Source organism: Ylistrum balloti, unplaced genomic scaffold (assembly GCF_031769215.1).
Source record: "Ylistrum balloti isolate Yb309-2 unplaced genomic scaffold, AGI_CSIRO_Ybal_v1 Utg371352, whole genome shotgun sequence".
NCBI classification, from domain to species: Eukaryota; Metazoa; Mollusca; class Bivalvia; order Pectinida; family Pectinidae; genus Ylistrum; species Ylistrum balloti.
The window spans coordinates 129,428-155,179 of record NW_026782717.1 but is presented as its reverse complement, the minus strand read 5'-3'; the positions used below and the strand labels follow the sequence as shown (position 1 = coordinate 155,179).

General features: G+C 36.3%; 1 protein-coding gene across 1 annotated transcript; it reads right to left on the bottom strand.

Moving 5' to 3' along the window:
* Positions 1-1,192: 1,192 nt before the first annotated feature.
* On the bottom strand, positions 1,193-25,550 carry LOC132562133 (MYCBP-associated protein-like). The gene is made up of 21 exons (XM_060226858.1): positions 25,403-25,550; positions 24,901-24,980; positions 23,587-23,696; positions 22,776-22,840; positions 21,442-21,548; positions 19,909-20,035; positions 18,765-18,881; positions 18,575-18,644; positions 17,711-17,796; positions 16,684-16,784; positions 14,077-14,222; positions 13,345-13,570; positions 9,416-9,488; positions 8,679-8,866; positions 7,835-7,981; positions 7,222-7,335; positions 5,571-5,746; positions 4,642-4,757; positions 3,597-3,649; positions 2,527-2,742; positions 1,193-1,249 (listed from the first exon to the last, which is right to left on the bottom strand). Exons 1-21 carry the CDS (start codon positions 25,548-25,550, stop codon positions 1,193-1,195), a joined length of 2,523 nt encoding a protein of 840 aa, XP_060082841.1.
* Positions 25,551-25,752: the final 202 nt, after the last annotated feature.

Here is a 25,752-nt window from a genome sequence, read left to right as displayed (position 1 = left end):
AGTTTCATGATCATGTACAATAAAAAAACACATTTAGATTAGTATGAACTCTAACAGAAATAGTTCTGTTGTTTAAAGTTAAGAAGCTACTGACTCTAGGGTTTATATAAATTGTATGTTACAGTTTTGATTATGTTTATCTATCATGAATGTTATGTCTCAAAGATTCGGAACTTAATTACAGATCTGTTGTTGTAATAATTAATATATTTTTTCTCAACACAATTATATAAAATATATAGTATAAAAATAGCTTAAAAATTTCTATATGAAAACATGTAAAAGTTTTAATGATGTAGACGTCTTAAACAAGCAACCCCAATAGAATATGTTGTAAATATGTAATACATACAGGTATTGTATAAATATAGTGATATATATAACAGTAAATATTGTGGGAATGTAACTACTCAATTTCTTGTAAATTATGCAGATCATACTAGATTGTTGAAGGTTCCCTCAAATTGTCTCCCTTCACAACAAAAAATATAACACAGCCTATAGAGAGTTATGAGTTTCACTTGGATTATCTCCCTTTACAAAACACAAACTATAGATATACACATACCAGGATATACCAAAACTGTTGTAACATTTCAATATTATATGTAAAATTATCTACAAAGCCATGTAAATCTTGTAATTTATCATTTTTAAATTGACAGTACGATACACAGAAACTTTCAGTACAGTATGATACACAGAAACTTTCAGTACAGTACGATACACAGAAACTTTCAGTACAGATTTTTTATCAATCCTAATATGTTCTAACATGTTAATAATCAATAAAAGTTTTATAATAGAGAAATTTTTGTTCCAAAAATACAGCTCATTGTAGTTTTTTTCTCAAATTTTTCAATCAAAGCCTTAACATTTGAAATCCACTTTTTGCTGAGCTTTTACAGGAATCTTTATTTTTTCCATAAGTTATATTATGGCTTTTTTTTCTCAATAAAACATATTTTCAATCTTAATGTTAATTTTTATTTTCAAACAATTTGGACTTTTTTTTCATTATTGATAATTAACTTTCATTCATGATATTTTTAATGTCAAGTCATAAATCAATCCAGTTTCTACAAATGCAGACAGCTGTACACGAGTTCCAGTAGCGTTAAGTCCATCCAACTCCAGTATATTACACAGTTAATGAATACCTAGCCTGCTGTAGATTCAATCTTCAATCAGTTTAGTCCTCAAATAATCGAAACATTTCATCAATAGCTGATTCCAGTATAAGGTAGGCCTGAAATGTAGATAGATTCAAACATCAAATCCTATATTCTTTTCTCAATTTCAATAAGAAATTCCATGCGTTGTAAATCACCTGTATACATATCACAGTAGTTAACAAACTACTGAGATTTCAATGCCGAAAAAACTGCTCCAAAGTATGACTGAACTAACTAAAACTGTCATCAAGGGGACAACTCATAACACACACACCCCTCCTCCTCCCTCAACCACCATCCCCCCACCACCACCCCCTCCTCCTCCCTCAACCACCACCCCCTCCTCCCTCAATCACCCCCCCCCCCACCACCACCCCCTCCTCCCTCAAAAAGGCCCTCCCCCCAACCACCTCCTCCTCCCTCACCGCCAACACAGAGATCCCACATAGTATAACTTTTTCCAAAAAGGGGAGGAAACTCAATCTATATAGATTACACACATCTACAACAGACAGATGGACAGACAACCTGATTTCAGTATACACCCTCCACCTCCCCTTAACTAAGCTGTGGAGGGAAGTCAGGGGTAGGTAAGGTATGATAGCAAATCACCCCCCCCACCACCACCCCCTCCTCCCTCAAAAAGGCCCCCCCCCCCCAACCACCTCCTCCTCCCTCACCGCCAACACAGAGATCCCACATAGTATAACTTTTTCCAAAAAGGGGAGGAAACTCAATCTATATAGATTACGCACATCTACAACAGACAGATGGACAAACCTGATTTCAGTATACACCCTCCACCTCCCCTTAACTAAGCTGTGGAGGAAAGTCAGGGGTAGGTAAGGTATGATAGCAAATCTTTTATGTTATTCTATATACTAGATCAATCATTAATGATGCACAAAATTGTCATTTTGCTAAATTTGCGAAAAAGTGATAATGCACTGAAATTTCAGTGTGACAAAAATAAGTTCCATTTTAGAATAGTAACTTGTATTTCTATGAGAAAATTTTACTTTATTGACATAAAAAAAAAGTTCAAATAATTCTTACAAACAGGTGATTCCAGGAATTTCTAAATGCCGTCAAGATCTATGCTTATACAGGGTTTTATCAAGACCTTGCTTTTAAAACCTAGTCTTGATTACTTCACCTGGTCTATAGGACCAAGTGTATGGCATGGTACAACATCCATTGTCTATCGTCTCTCCATCTACCATCTGTCCATCCCTTGATAATTTCCTATAAATCACTACATGCTCTAAACAACTATGTAAGTAACAGCACCTGAAGGAATTAAGAAATGAGATTCCTTGATTCCTGATTTCTTCAGAATGATTTATTTTACCTGGAGGTGAACACGTTCCCTGTATTTTTCCATGTCACTTTTACACACTTTTGACACAACAACAGGAATGAAGCTGTCTGGGGCTTTGTCGCCAGGATCTGGGTTAGATTCAGGACTGCAGGTCTTAGGTCGTCCTTTGTTGGAAGGGGAGGACTTCAACTTGTCATCTTTAGATTGACCACCTGGTGCCAGGTTGTTCACCACTGCCTTTTCAGTCTGAAATTGTTTACTAAAGGTCTTACATTGATAACATTCAAAAATTATATTCTGTCTATAAAAACCATTAATCACAGAAAATAATTACCTATATCTGCAGATGGTCTTCATATAGAGGTCTCAATTACTATGAATAGTTAAAGATCACAACCATTACAAATGACCTTTAGAGACAGGTGACCTTTATACAGAGGTTCAATTACCATGAATTGTATAAGATCACAACCATTACAAATGACCTTTAGAGACAGGTGACCTTAATACAGAGGTTCAATTACCATGAATTGTATAAGATCACAACCATTACAAATGACCTTTAAAGACAGGTGACCTTAATACAGAGGTTCAATTACCATGAATTGTATAAGATCAGGACCATTACAAATGGCCTTTTTAGAAAGGTTAAATTACTGCAAGTAGTAAGGCACCATGAATGAAAGCAAGTGACCTTTACAGACATATAAAGACAATTACAATAAGTTGTATAACAATGAGAACCCTGGAAATCAGAGCTACAATACCTGTCCATATTTAATGATCGTAATAAGCCAATGTTCTCTTTACTTGTAACAATTATTTTTGTTATGTCTCCCTTTTCACTGCCTCAGTTTTGCATTGAGCATTCATTTCTATAATTAAGGAAGGCACGTTGAGTTATCTCCCCTGATACCAGAATCTTTAAAAACCTGAGTTACTCATATACTCAGCATTGTGATAATGTAATGACTGGTTTGTCATCAGTATAATGTGACTGATGAAGTTGTGCCGTGTATAACCACTGGTCTAACATTGTTTAACTGGTTTTGTATCTATCTTACTTGTAACAACAATCTGATAATTCAAGGAATACTTACTTCTTTTTTCTTTGGTTTCACAGACAGACTTTTCTTTGGAGGTGCTTTTCTGGCTGTTAACAGAGAAGAGAATACATTCAAAACATATAATTTAAACCATACATAAACTAAATCTAAAGTCACATGTAGCATTGCCTTAAGATGTTGGTTGACATTTTCAAAAGCTATCACACTGAAATGTCACAAAATGTATCCAATATAACAGACTCAATCAGTCCATACAAGGATCCATTAGCCATGCCTAACGTACAATCAGTCCATACAAGGATCCATTAGCTATGCCTAACGTACAATTAGTCCATACAAGGATCCATTAGCCATGCCTAACGTACAATCAGCCCATACAAGGATCCATTAGCCATGCCTAACATACAATCAGTCCATACAAGGATCCATTAGCCCTGTCTAACGTACAATCAGCCCATACAAGGATCCATTAGCCATGCCTAACATACAATCAGTCCATACAAGGATCCATTAGCCATGCCTAACATACAATCAGCCCATACAAGGATCCATTAGCCATGCCTAACGTACAATCAGTCCATACAAGGATCCATTAGCCCTGTCTAACATACAATCAGTCCATACAAGGATCCATTAGCCCTGTCTAACGTACAATCAGTCCATACAAGGATCCATTAGCTATGCCTAACGTACAATCAGTCCATACAAGGATCCATTAGCCATGCCTAACGTACAATCAGTCCATACAAGGATCCATTAGCCATGCCTAACGCACAATTAGTCCATACAAGGATCCATTAGCCATGCCTAACGTACAATTAGTCCATACAAGGATCCATTAGCCCTGTCTAACGTACAATTAGTCCATACAAGGATCCATTAGCCCTGTCTAATGTACTGGGATCAGTTGACAAAAACACTTGAGCAAAATAAAATAAGGAAAACAACTACAGAACAATGATAATACCCACTCCTACACAGAATGAGAACTTGATGTTGTGATGTTCTGGGTGAAGTTTAAAGTAGATATGTATGATTTGTTTAATACATATAATTAAAGCTTGTGAGTGACCCTGACCTGCTTTGTCCAGTGCTTCCTCCTCCTCATCGACCCGGAGAGGCAGACCCAGCAATCTAGCTGTCCTAAATGTCATGTCCATGAACCTGTCTACTGCACCCTGTAGGGTTGATAGTCTGTCAGACCAAAAACGAGAATCAGAAATATTTATTATACAACGATAATACAAATTAAGAGTTTCTGGACTTAATCCATGAACCATGTAAATACATACTGCACATCAATTTCTCATAAAATACTTACAATTACTGTTCATAAGACCCACATAATTCTATAACTCCCAGTATATAGACAGGGGTAGACTTACCCTATTTTATATCTCTCCCAGTATATAGACAGGGGTAGACTTACCCTATTTTATATCTCTCCCAGTACAGACTATAGACAGGGGTAGACACACCCTATTTTATATCTCTCCCAGTATATAGACAGGGGTAGACTTACCCTATTTTATATCTCTCCCAGTACAGACTATAGACAGGGGTAGACACACCCTATTTTATATCTCTCCCAGTACTGACTATAGACAGGGGTAGACTTACCCTATTTTATATCTCTCCCAGTATATAGACAGGGGTGGACTTACCCTATTTTATATCTCTCCCAGTACTGACTATAGACAGGGGTAGACACACCCTATTTTATATCTCTCCCAGTACTGACTATAGACAGCGGTAGACACACCCTATTTTATATCTCTCCCAGTACTGACTATAGACAGCGGTAGACACACCCTATTTTATATCTCTCCCAGTACAGACTATAGACAGGGGTAGACACACCCTATTTTATATCTCTCCCAGTACTGACTATAGACAGGGGTAGACACACCCTATTTTATATCTCTCCCAGTACTGACTATAGACAGGGGTAGACACACCCTATTTTATATCTCTCCCAGTACAGTCTATAGACAGGGGTAGACTTACCCTATTTTATATCTCTCCCAGGGCTGACTATACACAGGGGTAGGCCAGGTGAAGAGGAGGGAAGAACACAGATGGTCGAAGGTATTGAGACATGAATACTTGTAACAGGTCTCTTCCCAACATTTCTCCTCATCCTCCACATTGGTTGGGTCCAGGCTGATCAGCTCACCCAAAGCCTGTTAACAGACGAGATTAAAGATTGATGATTTTTAAAACTATATACTTTTGATTGGCTAAGATTTTATAGTTTTATTTGAAAAAATGTATTTTCATTGGTTCTTGAATTCATTGATGAATTTTACACACTAAATCCATCAGTGAGATCTGACTGTCCATCTGTCTGGTATTGGGGTATATTGTGATCATATTGTCTGTCTGTCTGTCTGTCTGTCTGTCTGTCCAGTATATAGCTATACTGTTGTCTGATTGTCTGTCTGTCTGTCTATCCTGTACATAGCTATATTGTGATCTTATTGTCTGCCTGTCTGTCCTGTATATTGCTGACCTGTAGTCTGATTGTCTGTCTGTCTGTCCTGTATATAGCTTTACTGTAGTCTGATTGTCTATCCTGTATATAGCTATACTGTTGTCCTATTATCTGTCTGTCTGTCCTGTACATAGCTATATTGTGATATTATTATCTGTCTGTCCTGTACATAGCTATATTGTGATATTATTATATGTCTGTCTGTCCTGTATATAGCTATATTGTGATCTTTTTGTCTGTCTGTCTGTCTGTCCTGTATATAGCTATATTGTGATATCATTGTCTGTCTGTCTGTCTTATATATTGCTATACTGTAGTCTGATTGTCTGTCCTGTATATAGTTTTACTGTTGTCTGTCTGTCTGTCCTGTATTTTGCTGTACTGTTGTCTTATTGTCTGTCTGTCTGTCTGTCCTGTATATAGCTATACTGTTTTCTGATTGTCTGTCGTCCTGTATATAGCTATACTGTTGTCTGATTGTCTGTCTGTCCTGTATATAGCTATACTGTTTTCTGATTGTCTGTCTGTCCTGTATATAGCTATACTGTTGTCTGATTGTCTGTCTTATAGTCTGTCTGTCTGTTCTGTATATAGCTATACTGTGGTCTGATTGTCAGTCTGTCTGTCTTGTATATAGCTATACTGTTGTCTGTCTGTCTGTCCTGTATATAGCTATACTGTTTTCAGATTGTCTGTCTGCCTGTCTGTCTGTCCTGTATATAGCTATACTGTTGTCTGATTGTCTGTCCTGTATATAGCTATACTGTTGTCTTATTGTCTGTCTGTCTGTTCTGTATATAGCTATATTGTGATCATATAGTCTGTCTGTCTGTCCTGTATATAGCTATACTGTGGTCAGATTGTCTGTCTGTCTGTCCTGTATAAAGCTATACTGTTGACTGATTTTTGTCTGTCTGTCTGTCCTGTATATAGCTAAACAGGACAGACAGGCAGACAATCAGATCACAGTTTGAACATACAGGACAGACAATCAGAACACAGTATACCTCTATACTGGAGAGATGGACAGTCACATCACAGTATACCCTTCCACATGACAGATGGACAGACAGACTGACAATCTGATCACAATTTGATCAGACAGGACAGACAGATAATAATACCTCATGACTTCATTGCTCTGTATGGTTGGGTTATATTCACCTGTTTAACAGCTACCGAGGAGCATTCCTGACGAGGGAACTCTCTTGGTATGGAGGTAAGAATGGTGTTGTAAAATGTCTCCATTTCCATAGCTTTACCAGAATGATAGATCATCTGGAAGGAAATCACTTCAATTTTGGTGGCCGTTTGAAATGTTCAATTAAAGCCTCATAGATCACTGTAACATTGTCAGTCATTAAGTTAATGTAGTGAAGATTTACTTAGTTGTGATTTTTTTTTCCTAAAAACAAGAGGCCAAAAGGGCCTTATTGCTTACCTATTGTGAAGCTTAAACAGAGTAAACTTAAGAGAAATAAGTAATTGGTATAATCTGGTAGTACTCTATCTCAGCACGCTTCTGGCCCTGGCATAGTACAGGGCCTCCTGGTTATTAAGAAGTTGTTCAAAGATACCAACACGCTTAACATTGGTGACCTAAAAATTTGGTCAAACTTGTAGCATTCTGTTCCAACATACTACTGACATAACACCCTGACCCAGGGACTAGCTGATCAAAAATTTTACCAGGTTTGATTCATGTGACTTTAAAAGTGAGTTAAGGATAGTTATTTCATCAAATATGAAAGCCTTTTGAAAGGATTGAACTTGTTACCCCTGGGAAACGCTGTTGGAACTCTTGCTCCTGGGAAACGTGTTCTATTTCTGGAGACAAGGGAGACAAGGGAGTTTTCACTATGTGAAAAATATCTTCAATCAACTCGGAGGCGATGGTTAAGGCATTCCTGTGAGTAAGGCATTTCTGAAAAGACAATTCCAACGGTCAAGGCATTTCTAAAACAGTATATATTTAGACATGTAGGTATATATAGGTAATAAACAGATAAATGTGCACTAGAACTTACCAGTATGTATATCCTGATCCCTATCAAAAGAATTGATTCCCACCACTGTTTAATATATATTTGTTATTCAAAAGCTTCTTTTCTCTTTTTCCCCTCATTTGCTCTTCCTGTACATATTTTAGAATTTCCGTTAATAAATCCTAGATGGGCAATTTTTGTTTTTCCAATCAGTCCAAAAACCAACAGGGTACAAGTAGGGTCAAGCTGAACCTTCATACGATATTTAAAAAAGTTCCATGCATTCCTCCTCAACATATATCAAAAATGAAAATTTATTCTCAAAATCCAAAATGTCAGCCTATTTAGTGACAGACACTAGGTGATTTTTCAACAGCCCAATATCTGATGGGTGAGCTAAGAAACCAGACCCAGTAACTGGCAAGTAACTCTGTAACTGGCCAATACAGTGTAATGAAGTGTTTCAAATTATGAAGTTGCCAACAGATTTCAGCAAATAGTTTAATTCGAGTATGAATTTCTTAAGATATGTTCTGAAAAATGTGTTCCATGAACTGGCAAGTAGAATCGTCAAGATTCATTCTAAAAGTTTGACATAACAAAAAATTAATTTTAGTAGAGAATACTTGAAAATACCTCCACTTTGTCGAGTTCCTGGTTTGGAAGTTTTGTAACAGAAATCACACTTTTAAGGTTGATTACAATATCGGCACCGCTACACAACAAAGGACGGGTTACTAGTTTCCAGGACTCAGAGAAAATTCCACCAATATTTGCTTTAAAGAGGATGGGAAGTTTGAGTTTCTCTCCAGGAGCCAATACACCTTCAAAAAAGAGATGAACAACATTTTTTCTCTGACATATATTTTAACTTATTATTATATATATATACACATTGTATGTATGTACAAATTACATGCGATTACATCCCGATACAAGTCAAATTTTTTTTGATAATTTTATCTTTAAATAACAGTAATATGATTTCATATCATTAAAAGTTTCAAATTTCAAATAAATTTATTCTCTATCATGTAAGGGTATCACAATGCATTCTTGAGAACATGAAAAACCTCAATTTTTTCTCAGTTAATTTGCTGATTAGAAAATAAACAAGGAGTTAATAAGCAGACAAAGCATTTTTCAGTTATTTTAAAATCCTTAATTTTTGTTTGATATTAAGATTTGATTCAGCTGAATAGCAAAATACAAGCAGAGGACAAAGAGAAAGTGTTCCAGTATGGCTATATTTGGGTATTCATTTCAACCAATCTTATTGATAGAAACATAAGTCACTATAAAATTAGACATCTGACTTAGCCTATCTAATGCTTTGTGATAGTATCACTTAAGTGTACATTTAAATGTCTTACCTCCCTCAGTAAAGAAGTAGAATTTCATGTTCTGGAAAGATGGCAGGTTTTCTAAACCTTTCTTCTCATTTTTCTGTAACAAAGTGAAACAGCAATTTGTATTCAATACTTCATCAAATGTAAATCTATTCAAGTGTCAAAGAATCTTTTTTTTTTTTTTGAAACTTTTTATTCAGTACAGTGTACAGTAGATACATGAATAAAAATAAACCTACGCTTACAGGCACATGCACAAGAACACACCTACATATTCAAACTGTGAGACTTTATACAGATACACACCCAGGTACACACCCATAATCATACACACACACACACCCTCTCACACATATGTAGTACGCATGTACATGCTTGCATACATACACTTACATATATACATGTATGTATACACACAAACAATACATACACACACTTACATATATACATGTATGTATACACACAAACAATACATACACACACTCATTTACATTCTTACATATCAACGAACATACTTATTTGTCAAAGAATCTTCTAATCAGGTAATTAAGTTAAGAGAATTCAGAATCTGTCAGAACTAGAAAATGTCTGTAAAAAACATGGATGCCAAAGACAAGAAACTGTCAAGTATGACCTCGACCACTTTTATCATTAAGAACTTGATGTTAAGCCATCATGGGGTATGACACTAAATTGGAAGGGGACAAGATGTAACAGATATGCCTACCCAACATCCCTTAAAAATGCATTGTTAAAAAAAATCCAACACTTTCATTTCAACAAATTTTATTGACAGTTGGTATGTTCAAACGGATTGAATAACAGACAAAACCTATATAAATTCTGTCCATGGACGGCTACTGAAGTGGAACAATACTAATCTATAGAACTAGTAGCTTAAGTAAACACTGGATGGAAAAAAAGAAATAAAATATCTACAGATACACAACCGTTCAAGGGAGGTAACTCACAATTTACAACATATAACAGATAAATACACACTCTCATTTACACAGACACAGGTATGGACTACATCTACACTATACGTACACAACAGAATCAAGGGAGGTAACTCAAAATTTACACTGCATAACAGATAAACACGCACCCTCATTTACACAGACACAGGTATGGACTACATCTACACTACACATACACAACAGAATCAAGGGAGGTAACTCAAAATTTACACTGTATAAAAGATAAATACACACCCTCATTTACACAGACACAGGTATGGACTACATCTACACTACACGTACACAACAGAATCAAGGGAGGTAACTCAAAATTTACACTGTATAAAAGATAAATACACACCCTCATTTACACAGACACAGGTATGGACTACATCTACACTACACGTACACAACAGAATCAAGGGAGGTAACTCAAAATTTACAATGTATAACAGATAAACACACACCCTCATTTACACAGACACAGGTATGGACTACATCTACACTACACATACACAACAGAATCAAGGGAGGTAACTCAACATTTACAATGTATAACAGATAGACACACACCATCATTTACACAGACACAGGTATGGACTACATCGACACTACACATACACAACAGAATCAAGGGATGTAACTCACAATTTACACTGTATAAAAGATAAATACACACCCTCATTTACACAGACACAGGTATGGACTACATCTACACTACACGTACACAACAGAATCAAGGGAGGTAACTCAAAATTTACACTGTATAAAAGATAAACACACACCCTCATTTACACAGACACAGGTATGGACTACATCTACACTATACGTACACAACAGAATCAAGGGAGGTAACTCAAAATTTACACTGTATAAAAGATAAATACACACCCTCATTTACACAGACACAGGTATGGACTACATCTACACTACACGTACACAACAGAATCAAGGGAGGTAACTCAAAATTTACACTGTATAAAAGATAAATACACACCCTCATTTACACAGACACACGTATGGACTACATCTACACTACACGTACACAACAGAATCAAGGGAGGTAACTCACAATTTACACTGTATAAAAGATAAATACACACCCTCATTTCCACAGACACAGGTATGGACTACATCTACACTACACGTACACAACAGAATCAAGGGAGGTAACTCAACATTTACACTGCATAACAGATAAACACACACCATCATTTACACAGACACAGGTATGGACTACATCTACACTACACGTACACAACAGAATCAAGGGAGGTAACTCACAATTTACACTGTATAAAAGATAAACACACACCCTCATTTACACAGACACAGGTATGGACTACATCTACACTATCATCAATGATAACATTTGTAGTATAGTGTACATGGAATAGGAAGAGTTAATGGTAGAGTGACCAACAGTTGATACAGTGTAATTAATGCACTGGTCATTACTACCACACAATTACTGAAGTTTAATGATTATAATATAACATCAATTAGACACAATGTACACTTAATATAAGTTTTTTAATAGGAAGGTTTATCAGAAGTAATTCAAGGAGAAAATAAATGCATAATATTTTATAGAAGTGAGTGTACTCAACAACTTTTTACTCCTCTACAAGACATATCATTAATGACGACTTGTTTGTTTGCTGGGTTAGCACTAACATAATAACCTAGATTCCTGAAAAACATAAATCATCATGTGTGGGGACCAGATACAGGGACCAGATACATCATGTGTGGGGACCAGATACATCATGTGTGGGGACCAGATACATCATGTGTGGGGACCAGATACAGGGACCAGATACATCATGTGTGGGGACCAGATACAGGGACCAGATACATCATGTGTGGGGACCAGATACAGGGACCAGATACATCATGTGTGGGGACTAGATACAGGGACCAGATACATCATGTGTGGGGACCAGATACATCATGTGTGGGGACCAGATACAGGGACAAGATACATCATGTGTGGGGACCAGATACAAGGACCAGATACATCATGTGTGGGGACCAGATACATCATGTGTGGGGACCAGATACAGGGACCAGATACATCATGTGTGGGGACCAGATACAGGGACCAGATATATCATGTGTGGGAACCAGATACATCATGTGTGGGGACCAGATACAAGGACCAGATACATCATGTGTGGGGACCAGATACATCATGTGTGGGGACCAGATACAGGGACCAGATACATCATGTGTGGGGACCAGATACAGGGACCAGATATATCATGTGTGGGGACCAGATACATCATGTGTGGGGACCAGATACAGGGACCAGATACATCATGTGTGGGGACCAGATACCTCATGTGTGGGGACCAGATACAGGGACCAGATACATCATGTGTGGGGACCAGATACATCATGTGTGGGGACCAGATACATCATGTGTGGGGACCAGATACAAGGACCAGATACATCATGTGTAAGGACCAGGTACATCATGTGTGGGGACAAGATACATCATGTGTAGGGACCAGATACAGGGACCAGATACATCATGTGTAGGGACCAGATACATCATGTGTGGGGACCAGATACATCATGTGTAGGGACCAGATACAGGGACCAGATACATCATGTGTAGGGACCAGATACATCATGTGTGGGGACCAGATACATCATGTGTAGGGACCCGATATAGGGACCAGATACATCATGTGTAGGGACCAGATACAGGGACCAGATACATCATGTGTAGGGACCAGATACAGGGACCAGATACATCATGTGTGGGAACCAGATACATCATGTGTGGGAACCAGATACATCATGTGTGGGGACCAGATACAGGGACCAGATACATCATGTGTGGGAACCAGATACATCATGTGTGGGGACATCTTATCTTTATCTGGGCTGGTGTACTACTCATAGAGCTTTCATGTTCTCTTCCTTCAAACATGAATATGTTCAACACATAATTTTTTCTATTTAAAATCATTGAAGTTCACTTACTGTCCATTCATAGTAGATCACAGTTGTACCGACATTGTAGATCTCCAGATAACTGAGCAGGTTTTTACCCACTACACCCTCAAATAACACAGAAGCTATCCCTGCTGTTTGTCCTCTGTGGTCAAGGTTAGGCCCCACCCACCCAAACACCTGGCTACCAATCATGACAGCTGGCCCATTTTGTGTGGTTGTGATAGGATCTTGAATAGTTGAGGAATGTGAAGCACTGAAAAAACATTAACATACAAAAATTACATCAATAATTAAAGTGTAAAGAATCTTCATCAAGTCTTTAAGATATCTAATGTGCAAAACATGTTTCTTGTTTCCATGGACACCAGCTATCAACATTCTAGCTCACCACCCTACCTCTTAACTAAGGAAAAATCTTTAAGTCTAGATTAATTTACACTCAAAATATACCAATCTGACCTGTCTCAACAATGTGATATCAAAGAATGTTTCCGAATTTGTTTGAGTCATGTTTGAAACTTTTCACTTATCACTGGACAGAACCTGTACACTTTACATCTACTCTATAAACCCCCTCCTATACAGCCCTATGATCCCAAAGACAATTACAAGTACAAGTCGGATTCTGTATAGTAATTATCTCACTCTTTATGAATAGAATCAATGTCTGATGTATTATTACTAAAATCCATTCATCACATGACAGTAAATATTACATCCAATATTGGTACCTGATAAGATCAATTTTGATTTGTTTACCTTTTTTCAAAAATATCTTCCTCAACTCTTTTGCCGATATGAACTTCTTCAAGAGTTATGTCCCCTACAACATTTGGTCCGTCTCCACCAGAGTGCGCTGATGAAGGTTTCTGTGTCTTACCAGTAATGCTTAGATCCTCAATTAACTATTGAATTAAAAACCACAAAGTGTTGAGAACAAATGTCGATATTTCCATTGTTAACATCAGAGACTTGAGATGCCAATCAAAAATAAAACCTTTCTGAGAAGAAAATTTAAAAGTTGATAGCCAGTGTTATGTCATCAACGCATGTAAACTTTCATGTGCGATGAATTAAATGTATACAGCTAGGTTCACTTATCATGTGTACAAGCCACACCAACCCGCTCCTTTTACACTATAGACCAGCTATACCAACTGAGTAAAAGAAACATGCCGCATCAGCTGAGTGACAGAGACAGTATTTAACACTATATACAAGTCACACTGACCCGTCAGCTGAGTGACAGAGACAGTATTTAACACTATATACAAGTCACACTGACCCGTCAGCTGAGTGACAGAGACAGTATTTAACACTATATACAAGTCACACTGACCCGTCAGCTGAGTGACAGAGACAGTATTTAACACTATATACAAGTCACACTGACCTGTCAGCTGAGTGACAGAGACTACTATATACAAGTCACACTGACTCAGTTAACAGAGACTATATATACAAGTCACACTGACCTGTCAGAGACTGTATTTAACACTATATACAAGTCACACTGACCTGAGCTGAGTGAGAGACTGTATTTAACACTTAAGTCACACTGACCGTCAGCTGAGTGACAGAGACTACAAGTCACACTGACCCATCAGCTGAGTGACAGAGACTGTATTTAACACTATATACAAGTCACACTGACCGGTCAGCTGAGTGACAGAGACTGTATTTAACACTATATACAAGTCACACTGACCCGTCAGCTGAGTGACAGAGACTGTATTTAACACTATATACAAGTCACACTGACCTGTCAGCTGAGTGACAGAGACTGTATTTAACACTATATACAAGTCACACCACTCCGTCAGTTGAGTGACAGAGACTGTATTTAACACTATATACAAGTCACACTGACCCATCAGCTGAGTGACAGAGACTGTATTTAACACTATATACAAGTCACACTGACCAGAGACTGTCATATACTCAGCTGAGTGACAGAGACTGTATTTAACACTATATACAAGTCACACCAACCTGTCAGCTTAGTGACAGAGACTGTATTTAACACTATATACAAGTCACACTGACTCGTCAGCTGAGTGACAGAGACTGTTTTTAACACTATATACAAGTCACACTAACCGGTCAGCTGAGTGACAGAGACTGTATTTAAAAATATATACAAGTCACACTGACCCGTCAGCTGAGTGACAGAGACTGTATTTAACACTATATACAAGTCACACTGACCCGTCAGCTGAGTGACAGAGACAGTATTTAACACTATATACAAGTCACACTGACCGGTCAGCTGAGTGACAGAGACTGTATTTAACACTATATACAAGTCACACTGACCCATAAGCTGAGTGACAGAGACTGTATTTAACACTATATACAAGTCACACTGACCGGTCAGCTGAGTGACAGAGACTGTATTTAACACTATATACAAGTCACACCAACCTGTCAGCTTAGTGACAGAGACTGTATTTAACACTATATACAAGTCACACTGACCAATCAGCTCAGTGACAGAGACTGTATTTAACACTATATACAAGTCACACTGACCTGTCATCTGAGTGACAGAGACTGTTTTTAACACTATATACAAGTCACACTGACCCGTCAGCTGAGTGACAGAGACAGTATTTAACACTATATACAAGTCACCCCACCCCGTCAGCCGAGTGACAGAGACTGTATTTAACACTATATACAAGTCACACCACCCCGTCAGTTGAGTGACAGAGACTGTATTTAACACTATATACAAGTCACACCAATCTGTCAGCCATGTGACAGAGACAGTATTTAACACTATATACAAGTCACACTGACCGGTCAGCTGAGTGACAGAGACTGTCTTCAACACTATATACAAGTCACACTGACTCGTCAGCTGAGTGACAGAGACAGTATTTAACACTATATATAAGTCACACTGACTCGTCAGCTGAGTGACAGAGACAGTATTTAACACTATATACAAGTCACACTGACCGATCAGCTGAGTGACAGAGACTGCATTTAACACTATATACAAGTCACACTGACCCGTCAGCTGAGTGACAGAGACTGTATTTAACACTATATACAAGTCACACCGCCCCATCAGCTGAGTGGCAGAGACCATAATTAACACTATATACAAGTCACACCGCCCCATCAGCTGAGTGACAGAGACCATAATTTACAAGTCACATTGACCAGCTCCTTTTGCCCAGTATTATTATGATATCTTTTTATCATTTTTAAAGACTATGAGTGTGCACATTTAAAGAAAAATGCAGTTTTGAATATCGAAGTAATCTAATTGATAACCATTGAACCTCTATATAGAGGCCAATGGTTTCTGCTCCCTTGAATGGCCTTTATAGGCAGGTTTGACTTTAGTATACTTACAGGGTGGTGTGGATTAAGGATATGTATGACATCAGAGACAGCTGATTCCTGTTCCTGGAGATAGTGGGTGTAGTAGGCTGGGTAATTCCTCTTAATAACACCTTCATCATGAAAAGTTTTTAAAAAAAGTGAGGCTGGGTAATTCCTCTTAACACCTTCATCATGAAAAGTTTTTAAAAAAAGTGAGGCTGGGTAATTCCTCTTAATAACACATTCATCATGAAAAGTTTAGAAAGTGAGGCTGTGTCATTCCTTTTAATAACACATTAATCATGAAATGTTTAAAAAGTGAGGCGGGGTCATTCCTCTTAATAACAAATAATTCATTTGTGTTAGAAAGTGAGGCTGGGTAATTCCTCTTGATAAAACATTCATCGTGAAAAAGTTAAAAGCGAGGTTAGACAATTCCTGTTAATAACATGTTCATCATGAAAAGTTTGAAAAGTGAGGCTGGGTAATTCCTTTAAATTTTGAGACAAAAAGTTTTAGCAGTGGTTTATCAATGAAGTATTAACTTCAAAGCCGAAACTATAAGATATATTAAAAGTCAAGTTTAAAGAAAAAATTTAATGTCTTAAAGTCAGAATTCGAAGGATTTTATCCATCAACAGATTTGACACCATAAATATGTTCCTTTTTACAATGTAGATTTTAATAATGTTATCTCCAGACTGTCATGAAATAAAGGTAAACAGCCATGACTTATACTGGTGTATCACGCAATTTGACGTAATGTGATATCAGAGCCATTTTCATCTTTCTCACCAGTTCAACCAGGGTTGTTTGTTTATGAAATATGGCCTTGACCAAGCCTCTTTAGGGCTGAGCATTATTAGTTATTGGATCTGTCCTGATTTACAAAACCTAAAAATCAATACTGATATTGCTGAAGAAACAGTCTGTCCATGTAAGAAATGGTTCAATGAAATAATGATAGAATCATATCTCATACTTGTACATTAAGACACATGTATAACAGAAAATCAATTATGTTTTTTTTTCTCGTTTCTATTTTTGGTTGACATACCTTTCTCCTGCTTGATACTATTGGGGACATCGACAAATTGTTCAGAGGCCATAACTGTTCCCTTTTCTGATTGGTTCAATGTCACACTGTAAATTATCACAAAACATAAACTCTCAAAATCTGGGGTTTTTTTCTATTGTGTATTAGGTTTCAACAGAATGAACTTCTACAGTGCTGCGGCACCAGTAGAAACAAAACATGTGCAGTTTGTCCAGACATTATGCTTGATCTATGTTGTTTCTACATTCAAACTTTGATTTACAGTATCTACCTCAATATATTTCATTAGCATCTCATTTTATTAGAGGAAAAGGCCTCAAGTGCCTACGTTAAAAAAATTGAACATATATAAGGAAATATAGTGGGTGGACAGGTGGTGCCATGGTAACCTGAATGAACAGGAAAAGGTAAAGGAATTCATCTGCCAACCTGGGTTGTTCCAGGCTCTCTGATTTCCTCCCACTTAAAACCCATTGTGTGCTTACATCTGGGCCAACAACAGTTGTTAGTATAAGTTGAATTAAGTTTATATTTTAATCATCAATTGTCGATAAATTTATCTTCAGTAAATAATCACACAAAAATTATATATAAAAAATCAGACATATGCATGAAATCCAAAAAAGGCAAAACTTAAGAAATATGTCTGATGAATAGTGTTGCACTTTTAATGAATAAAAGGAGAATGGAGGTGTGGATTGTTCAATTTTTTGTTTACAATTGAACTAATGACATGGAAGATTCTGAAATTAAAATGCAAAGAATTTTCTTAGCAATTGTCAAGAAAATTTAGTGAATTAACTGACTACATTTTCTTTTCACAAAGATCTAGTATATGTGAATATTAAAAAATTATATACTTACTGGATTCCAGTGAGATCGTCTCCCCTTGGTACTCTCTGTCTCCAGAATCTACTGGCTACCCTGTGTTCTCCTGAGACAGAAAAAAAAAATCAAAATTTGCTAAATGTGTTTAAAGAATATTAAAACTAATAGTAGATAAAAATCGAACTGCCAACTTTTTAATCAACAAGAGTTATTTCCCCTCCCTTACCATGACTAGCGTACATAGCTTCTAGAGCTGCATGTACATGTTGTCTATCCAGAATTGGTCGAGGATAGATATCGGGCGTATTCATCAGCAGATTCTCAGCTGGGCGGGAAACTTTATCTGTGAATTAGCAAGAATTAGTTATTTGTGAAATCTGTATAAGCTGTGTGTGTGACTGTTATTATAGAGACATCTCTACATGTACATGTTACATAAAAAAATGTTGGTATTGATAACTGATATCGCCAAAATTTACTAGATTATCATACAAAATTGTGTACTGAAAATAACCTGTTATACAATGCTCTCATGAAAATAGACATCAGATATCTATGGCCAATAACAGAAGTCAATGCTCTAAAATTACCCAAGAATGTTTAGTCAGACAATCTTATTAGATTGAGTGAATCGACTCTACAGTTATTTTCAATGTAAGTAAACAAAATGAATGATGAAAGAAAAAAACAGATTTTTTAAAAATCACAAAACTGCTACTAGGTGAATATTTATTTCCTGACAAATTCTAATGTGTACATCAAATTACAGTTCATTAGAAGTATATATTGACCTATATATAACTGATACCAACAAACTCTGTTTACATACAAATTTATAAGTTTGATATTGCTGTATTTTGCAAGACCTTAAAAATAGGCAGGAGAAATGAAGATATTGGAGTGAAAATAATGATGGAGGAAGCATTAAGAAACATCGACAAATGAATAGTTTTCAAAGTCAATACACATATCTGTGCGTGGGGTATATCACATTATAGAGATAAGTAGTCAGTAATATACAAACAGTTCTGTCTTTATTGTATATTTGTTAAGACTTTGCTTGTTTTGAAAATAAGTCATGTGGAATGACAACTGAATTGCCTCTATATACTTATCACAAAATTAAGTTCAAATCTTAATCAGAAATTGACCAGTTTAACTTATATATCAAGTAAATTCTACCACGAGAAATAGAATCTGTTAATTTGCTAGACTCCTTAGTCACCATTTTACTGAAAAGAATAGCAATAAAATCCTCACATTCAACATCTCAGCGATCCATCCAGTGCACAGTATCACAATGAATAGAAAATGTTCCATTGTCCAAGTACCAGGGTGAAAACACATGTAAGAAATATTACTATACTCACTAGAAAGATGGCGTCTTAAGTTTTTCCAGTCCTTCAGGTGATGTTTCCATGTCTTTAGTGGGCGACAGAAATCATCCACCTTAGGCTTCCTTCTCTTCATGGTGGATGTGTGGCTAGCAAACAAATGCTGTTTAAAACAAGACATGGCAGGTGATTTGATGTATTAAATATAAGAGAAATGTATTATAACTGTCATTTTCTCCTATTGTAAACACGACATGTGATATGAAGCCTCATATCGAAAAGTGTGCCACTACAGATAGCACAATAGTCATTTTCATATAATATCTTATTTTTCAAATCTTATCAATCAATCAATGTGGATTGAGTGTAAGCTAAGGGAGATAACACCAGAATGTAACTGGGGCCTGAAGTCTTCACATCAATTAATGTGGATAGAGTGTAAGCTAAGGGAGATAACACCAGAATGTAACTGGGGCCTGAAGTCTTCACATCAATCAATGTGGATTGAGTGTAAGCTAAGGGAGATAACACCAGAATGTAACTGGGGCCTGAAGTCTTCACATCAATCAATGTGGATAGAGTGTAAGCTAAGGGAGATAACACCAGAATGTAATTGTGGCCTGAAGTCTTCACATCAATCAATGTGGATTGAGTGTAACTGGGAGATAACACCAGAATGTAATTGGGGCAGCAGTTTGACATCAATCAATGTGGATTGAGTGTAAGCTAAGGGAGATAACACCAGAATGTAACTGGGGCCTGAAGTCTTCACATCAATCAATGTGGATTGAGTGTAAGCTAAGGGAGATAACACCAGAATGTAACTGGGGCCTGAAGTCTTCACATCAATCAATGTGGATTGAGTGTAAGCTAAGGGAGATAACACCAGAATGTAACTGGGGCCTGAAGTCTTCACATCAATCAATGTGGATTGAGTGTAAGCTAAGGGAGATAACACCAGAATGTAACTGGGGCCTGAAGTCTTCACATCAATCAATGTGGATTGAGTGTAAGCTAAGGGAGATAACACCAGAATGTAACTGGGGCCTGAAGTCTTCACATCAATCAATGTGGATTGAGTGTAAGCTAAGGGAGATAACACCAGAATGTAACTGGGGCCTGAAGTCTTCACATCAATCAATGTGGATTGAGTGTAAGCTAAGGGAGATAACACCAGAATGTAACTGGGACCTGAAGTATTCACATCAATCAATGTGGATGGAGTGTAAGCTAAGGGAGATAACACCAGAATGTAATTGGGGCAGCAGTTTGACTGTGGTATATAAATACTAGATTTGTCTCTTTGTGTTTATGAAAAGTGAGCTACAGAAGAAAGTTTAGAATCCCGAACAGAAACATAAGTGTTCAGATTAGTAATAGAAATTAATCTCTGTCAGGTAAAGTCAGTCTTATAGACAGGAAACATGTTTAGTTTCTTATAACATAGAAATTTATAAGTATGAGGACATGCTTTGTCTCTCTGATCAGAAAAAACACTGAAAATAACCTAAACTGATGATTCAAAGACTTCACAAAAATTAGAGAATATTTATTCAGACAGTCACCCACCTGAAACTCTCCTTTCTGAAGTGCCATCTTCTTGAAATCTTCCAGTCCCCCCAGGATACTGTGAGTGATAAACTTTCCTTTGTCACTGAATCTAGGACCAGCATAACCTGAAAGATGTTCATAATTTTCAATGATTGATATTCAAATTAAATCTAAACTCTTGCAATTAAAAGGTATACATTCTGTTACGTTCTGTATAAGATGTATTATGCTGTTGGTTTCCTTGTGTTAATTTACACCGTCCAAACACTGAGGGTCACATGAGAGTGATTCTCAGAAGAGCCAACAACAAAAGAAAGATAAAGAGGACAGGAGAGATTAAAATCTGAAGAGTTACAATGGGTAAATTTTTGTTATTATCATCATTGTTATCATGTTATTACTATTCCCTTCTTAACGGCCCGTCAACACATCAAATTATTACTATTCCCTTCTTAACGGCCCGTCAACACATCAAATTATTACTATTCCCTTCTTGACGGCCCGTCAACACATCAAATTATTACTATTCCCTTCTTGACGGCCCGTCAACACATCAAATTATTACTATTCCCTTCTTAACGGCCCGTCAACACATCAAATTATTACTATTCCCTTCTTGACGGCCCCTTGACGGCCCGTCAACACATCAAATTATTACTATTCCCTTCTTAACGGCCCGTCAACACATCAAATTATTACTATGACATTCTTAACGGCCCGTCAACACATCAAATTATTACTATTCCCTTCTTGACGGCCCGTCAACACATCAAATTATTACTATTCCCTTCTTAACGGCCCGTCAACACATCAAATTATTACTATTCCCTTCTTAACGGCCCTTCTTAATTCTAAACGGCCCGTCAACACATAAAATTATTACTATGACATTCTAAACGGCCCGTCAACACATCAAATTATTACTATTCCCTTCTTAACGGCCCGTCAACACATCAAATTATTACTATTCCCTTCTTAACGGCCCGTCAACACATCAAATTATTACTATTCCCTTCTTAACGGCCCGTCAACACATCAAATTATTACTATTCCCTTCTTAACGGCCCGTCAACACATAAAATTATTATTATGACATTCTAAACGGCCCGTCAACACATAAAAAGTCATTAAGGCCATCAACCAGTAAAACACACAGTGATCCAAAAGGAAATAACATTAAACAAACCAAAAGGTAAAAGACAAATGAAAAAAATCTTAAATGGTTATATCATCAAAATAACCTAGAATTTTGTAAATTTCAACAGTTTCAAAAAGTTCTTTAGACTTGTAACATTATGAGAAAATTTTCTTGAGTAGACAGAAGATCAATGTAGTCCATGTTAATGACATACTTATATCTTTACTGTACTGTATTTCAGCACTGGGCGATGCTGGTTTCAGAACCATGACAGTTTTCCTGGAATGGCAAAAATAAATCAAGAATTATTTTGTTTGAATTAATCACCCAAACCTTGTTGTAGTCCACTTTTTGTGTTGGTCAATATTAGTTTCAGTTTACCAAACAAATCTTTTTCTATATGTTTATAAAAACATACTCTATTCCTAATTTCTTTATTCTTATCAATAATATGATTAACTAATCACAAAATTTCAGTAAATTTTCATTATGTTTCAAAATTTCAAAAAATATGGTATTTGTCCACAAGACAAATTCTTTACAGACAGAAATGAAGCTGAACACTATGTAGCATCATCTGAAAATTTGCTTAAAATTCAAAACAATAAGTCTTAATCAATTGAATTCAAATTACTTTCACTGTTGTTTACAAATATGAATGCCTTATTTTTAATCTGTTTTGTTTGTTCTTTTCTTTATTTGGCATTCATTAACGATTTGAGTTATCTAGACTGAGATTTACTAGAATCAACACATAATACATAGTTGAAATTCATTTAGTTTTTGAAAAATATCTTAAACATTTCTGGGTTTTTTTCCCTGAATCTTGTGCTGGAACTTATATCAGCCTTACCATCAAGTTATGACTCAAAGTCTTATCAACATTAGATAAAATATTTATATTAATGAATACTGCAGATAAAAAACCACACAAAACAAAATCATTAAACTCGGCTAAAATTTGCTGTAGAAAATATTTTGTATTAAGAATTTGGAACACTCCCTAGATAACTTCGAACTCTTACCCTGCAATTTCTGGTTTTGATTTACGAACTACAACAGACTTCTCTAATTCTTCATTAATGAATAATGACATGCCGGTACTCTGTCTTTCCTTTTGTAGATCTGCTCTTATCTGGAGAATAAAAGAATTACATTGTATAGATTGTAGGGTTGATTACACACAAAGTACCAGACTTTTCTCAGGTGACAGTAACAAGTTTAATACTCATAACAGTATAAATAAAGTTTTTTAACCATTTCAGATTTATTTTCTACCTTCAACCAAATGACCGACGACCTACCTCAATGTAATGAGTGTCATAGTAATACAGTATAAAGGACGATTACTTGTAAGGGAAGTAAGAAAGAGAATTCTAGTTTTTGGACAGAGGAGAAAGATTAGATTTAAAGATATATTGAGATGGCAGATCTGTCCAGAGCTAATTCTAGTTGGATATATTGTTTAAGAGTATTTACGAGAGTCAATTTTACAGTGTGGTATTTGGTAAGAGAGGTGATGTGAGAGACTGGTCTCTCAGAATGATGATAAAGATCTTTATTAATGTGTATTTTCTTGAAGTAATTTTGAACATCATTATGATACCTGCTGGATACAAAACTAGCCTTTTCAGAAGGGTTCCACACAGAACTAGAGTATTCTAAGATTAGACACACCTATGATTTATAAGAATAAGTTTCCACATATTTAAGATTTTTTTTCCAGCTGAATGGAGATAATTATCTTCGTGACCAATATTGTTGTACCATGTGGGAATTATAGAAATCTCATCTGAGGTCTTGTTAGATGGTTACACTGAGGCTAAATATTTTGCTTTGTCAGTATGTTTAAGGCAGCGACCATGGTGGTAGTAGTTGTAATGGACAGAGGATCTATTTCTTATCAAAAGGAATTGCTAAATTTCTGAGGGTGGAATTCTATTTTCCATGTTTTCATTTTTTTACAGAAATGGACATACTAGAAAAAATACTGATTTACTCAAATTATACATTTTTGACTTCACTATGTATTAAATTCAGGATTAAATGAATAGTATAAAATTTGTATGAAATTCTGGATTACATCCAATGACTTTTACATACTGACTAATAAGCACAATACAGAGCTTACTTTCAACTATAAATAATGAGCAGTCCACGTGTGTTATGTGAGGATTTTTAGTATAATTATAATAAGACTTTTTAAATCAGGCATCTCCATATAATTTCCAATCAATATCTATATATATGTGATAAAAAGTATCATATTGTTGTAGTTAGTCTCTTCGTTACATTAATGTAAAGTTTCTAATGTACAACAGATCTAGAAAGAGACCTACCATTAGGAAGTTTAGTGGTTTGATGACCATCTTCTGTAATTCATTGTCCCAAATCTTCGGTGGTGGCTTCTTTTTTTTCTCTGTTAAAAATTAGTTCATGCATCAATTCTTCAGAAATTACACACATAACTGAGGGGAAATTATGACAGCACTGTCAGCAGAGAGAAACAGGCCATTTTCAGCAATTCTTAGCCAGTACCAAAAATGTAGTGTGACATCATATGTAAAATTAAAAGATAATGGAAAAATTGAAGGGGTCCATTTCAGTTAAGTGGGGCCTAGGGTCCATTGGCCCTCTTTGGGAATATCCCTGCAGATCTATATACCTAAACCAATGCAATATATAACCCAGTATGCCTACTACACATTTATTTAGATTGTTAATCAATGTGTATTTGAATATCATTGGCTCAATCATTGAGCTGAACAAGGATGATTCTCCGTCACTGCTCGGATAGGGTTGTTTTTTTTTCGAAAGACTGAAAATAATAGATGAACTTACCTCCATTTGTAGAGCCAGTTGACTGACCAGTACTCGAGATCTGCTTTGAAATTTTTGTTGAAGCCTGTGGCATCAAACTCTTTTTGTTTTTGAAAGCTCCCTTCGCCGTCTTCACGCTTTTGTTGCCAATGCTAGTTTTACTCTCCATATTTACAAATCTTGGTTAATTAAGTAACATTATGAATGGAAGTGAATGCAGTATTCACGACGTATCCAATAAAAATACAACACAATCAACGATTGTCAGTATTTGTGGTGCACAAGAACTTGTGATGTCACAATGAACCACATTAGACTTACACAGAACCATCTCCTTAATTTTCCATACTTTGGAAAGAAGTAAGTTTGAA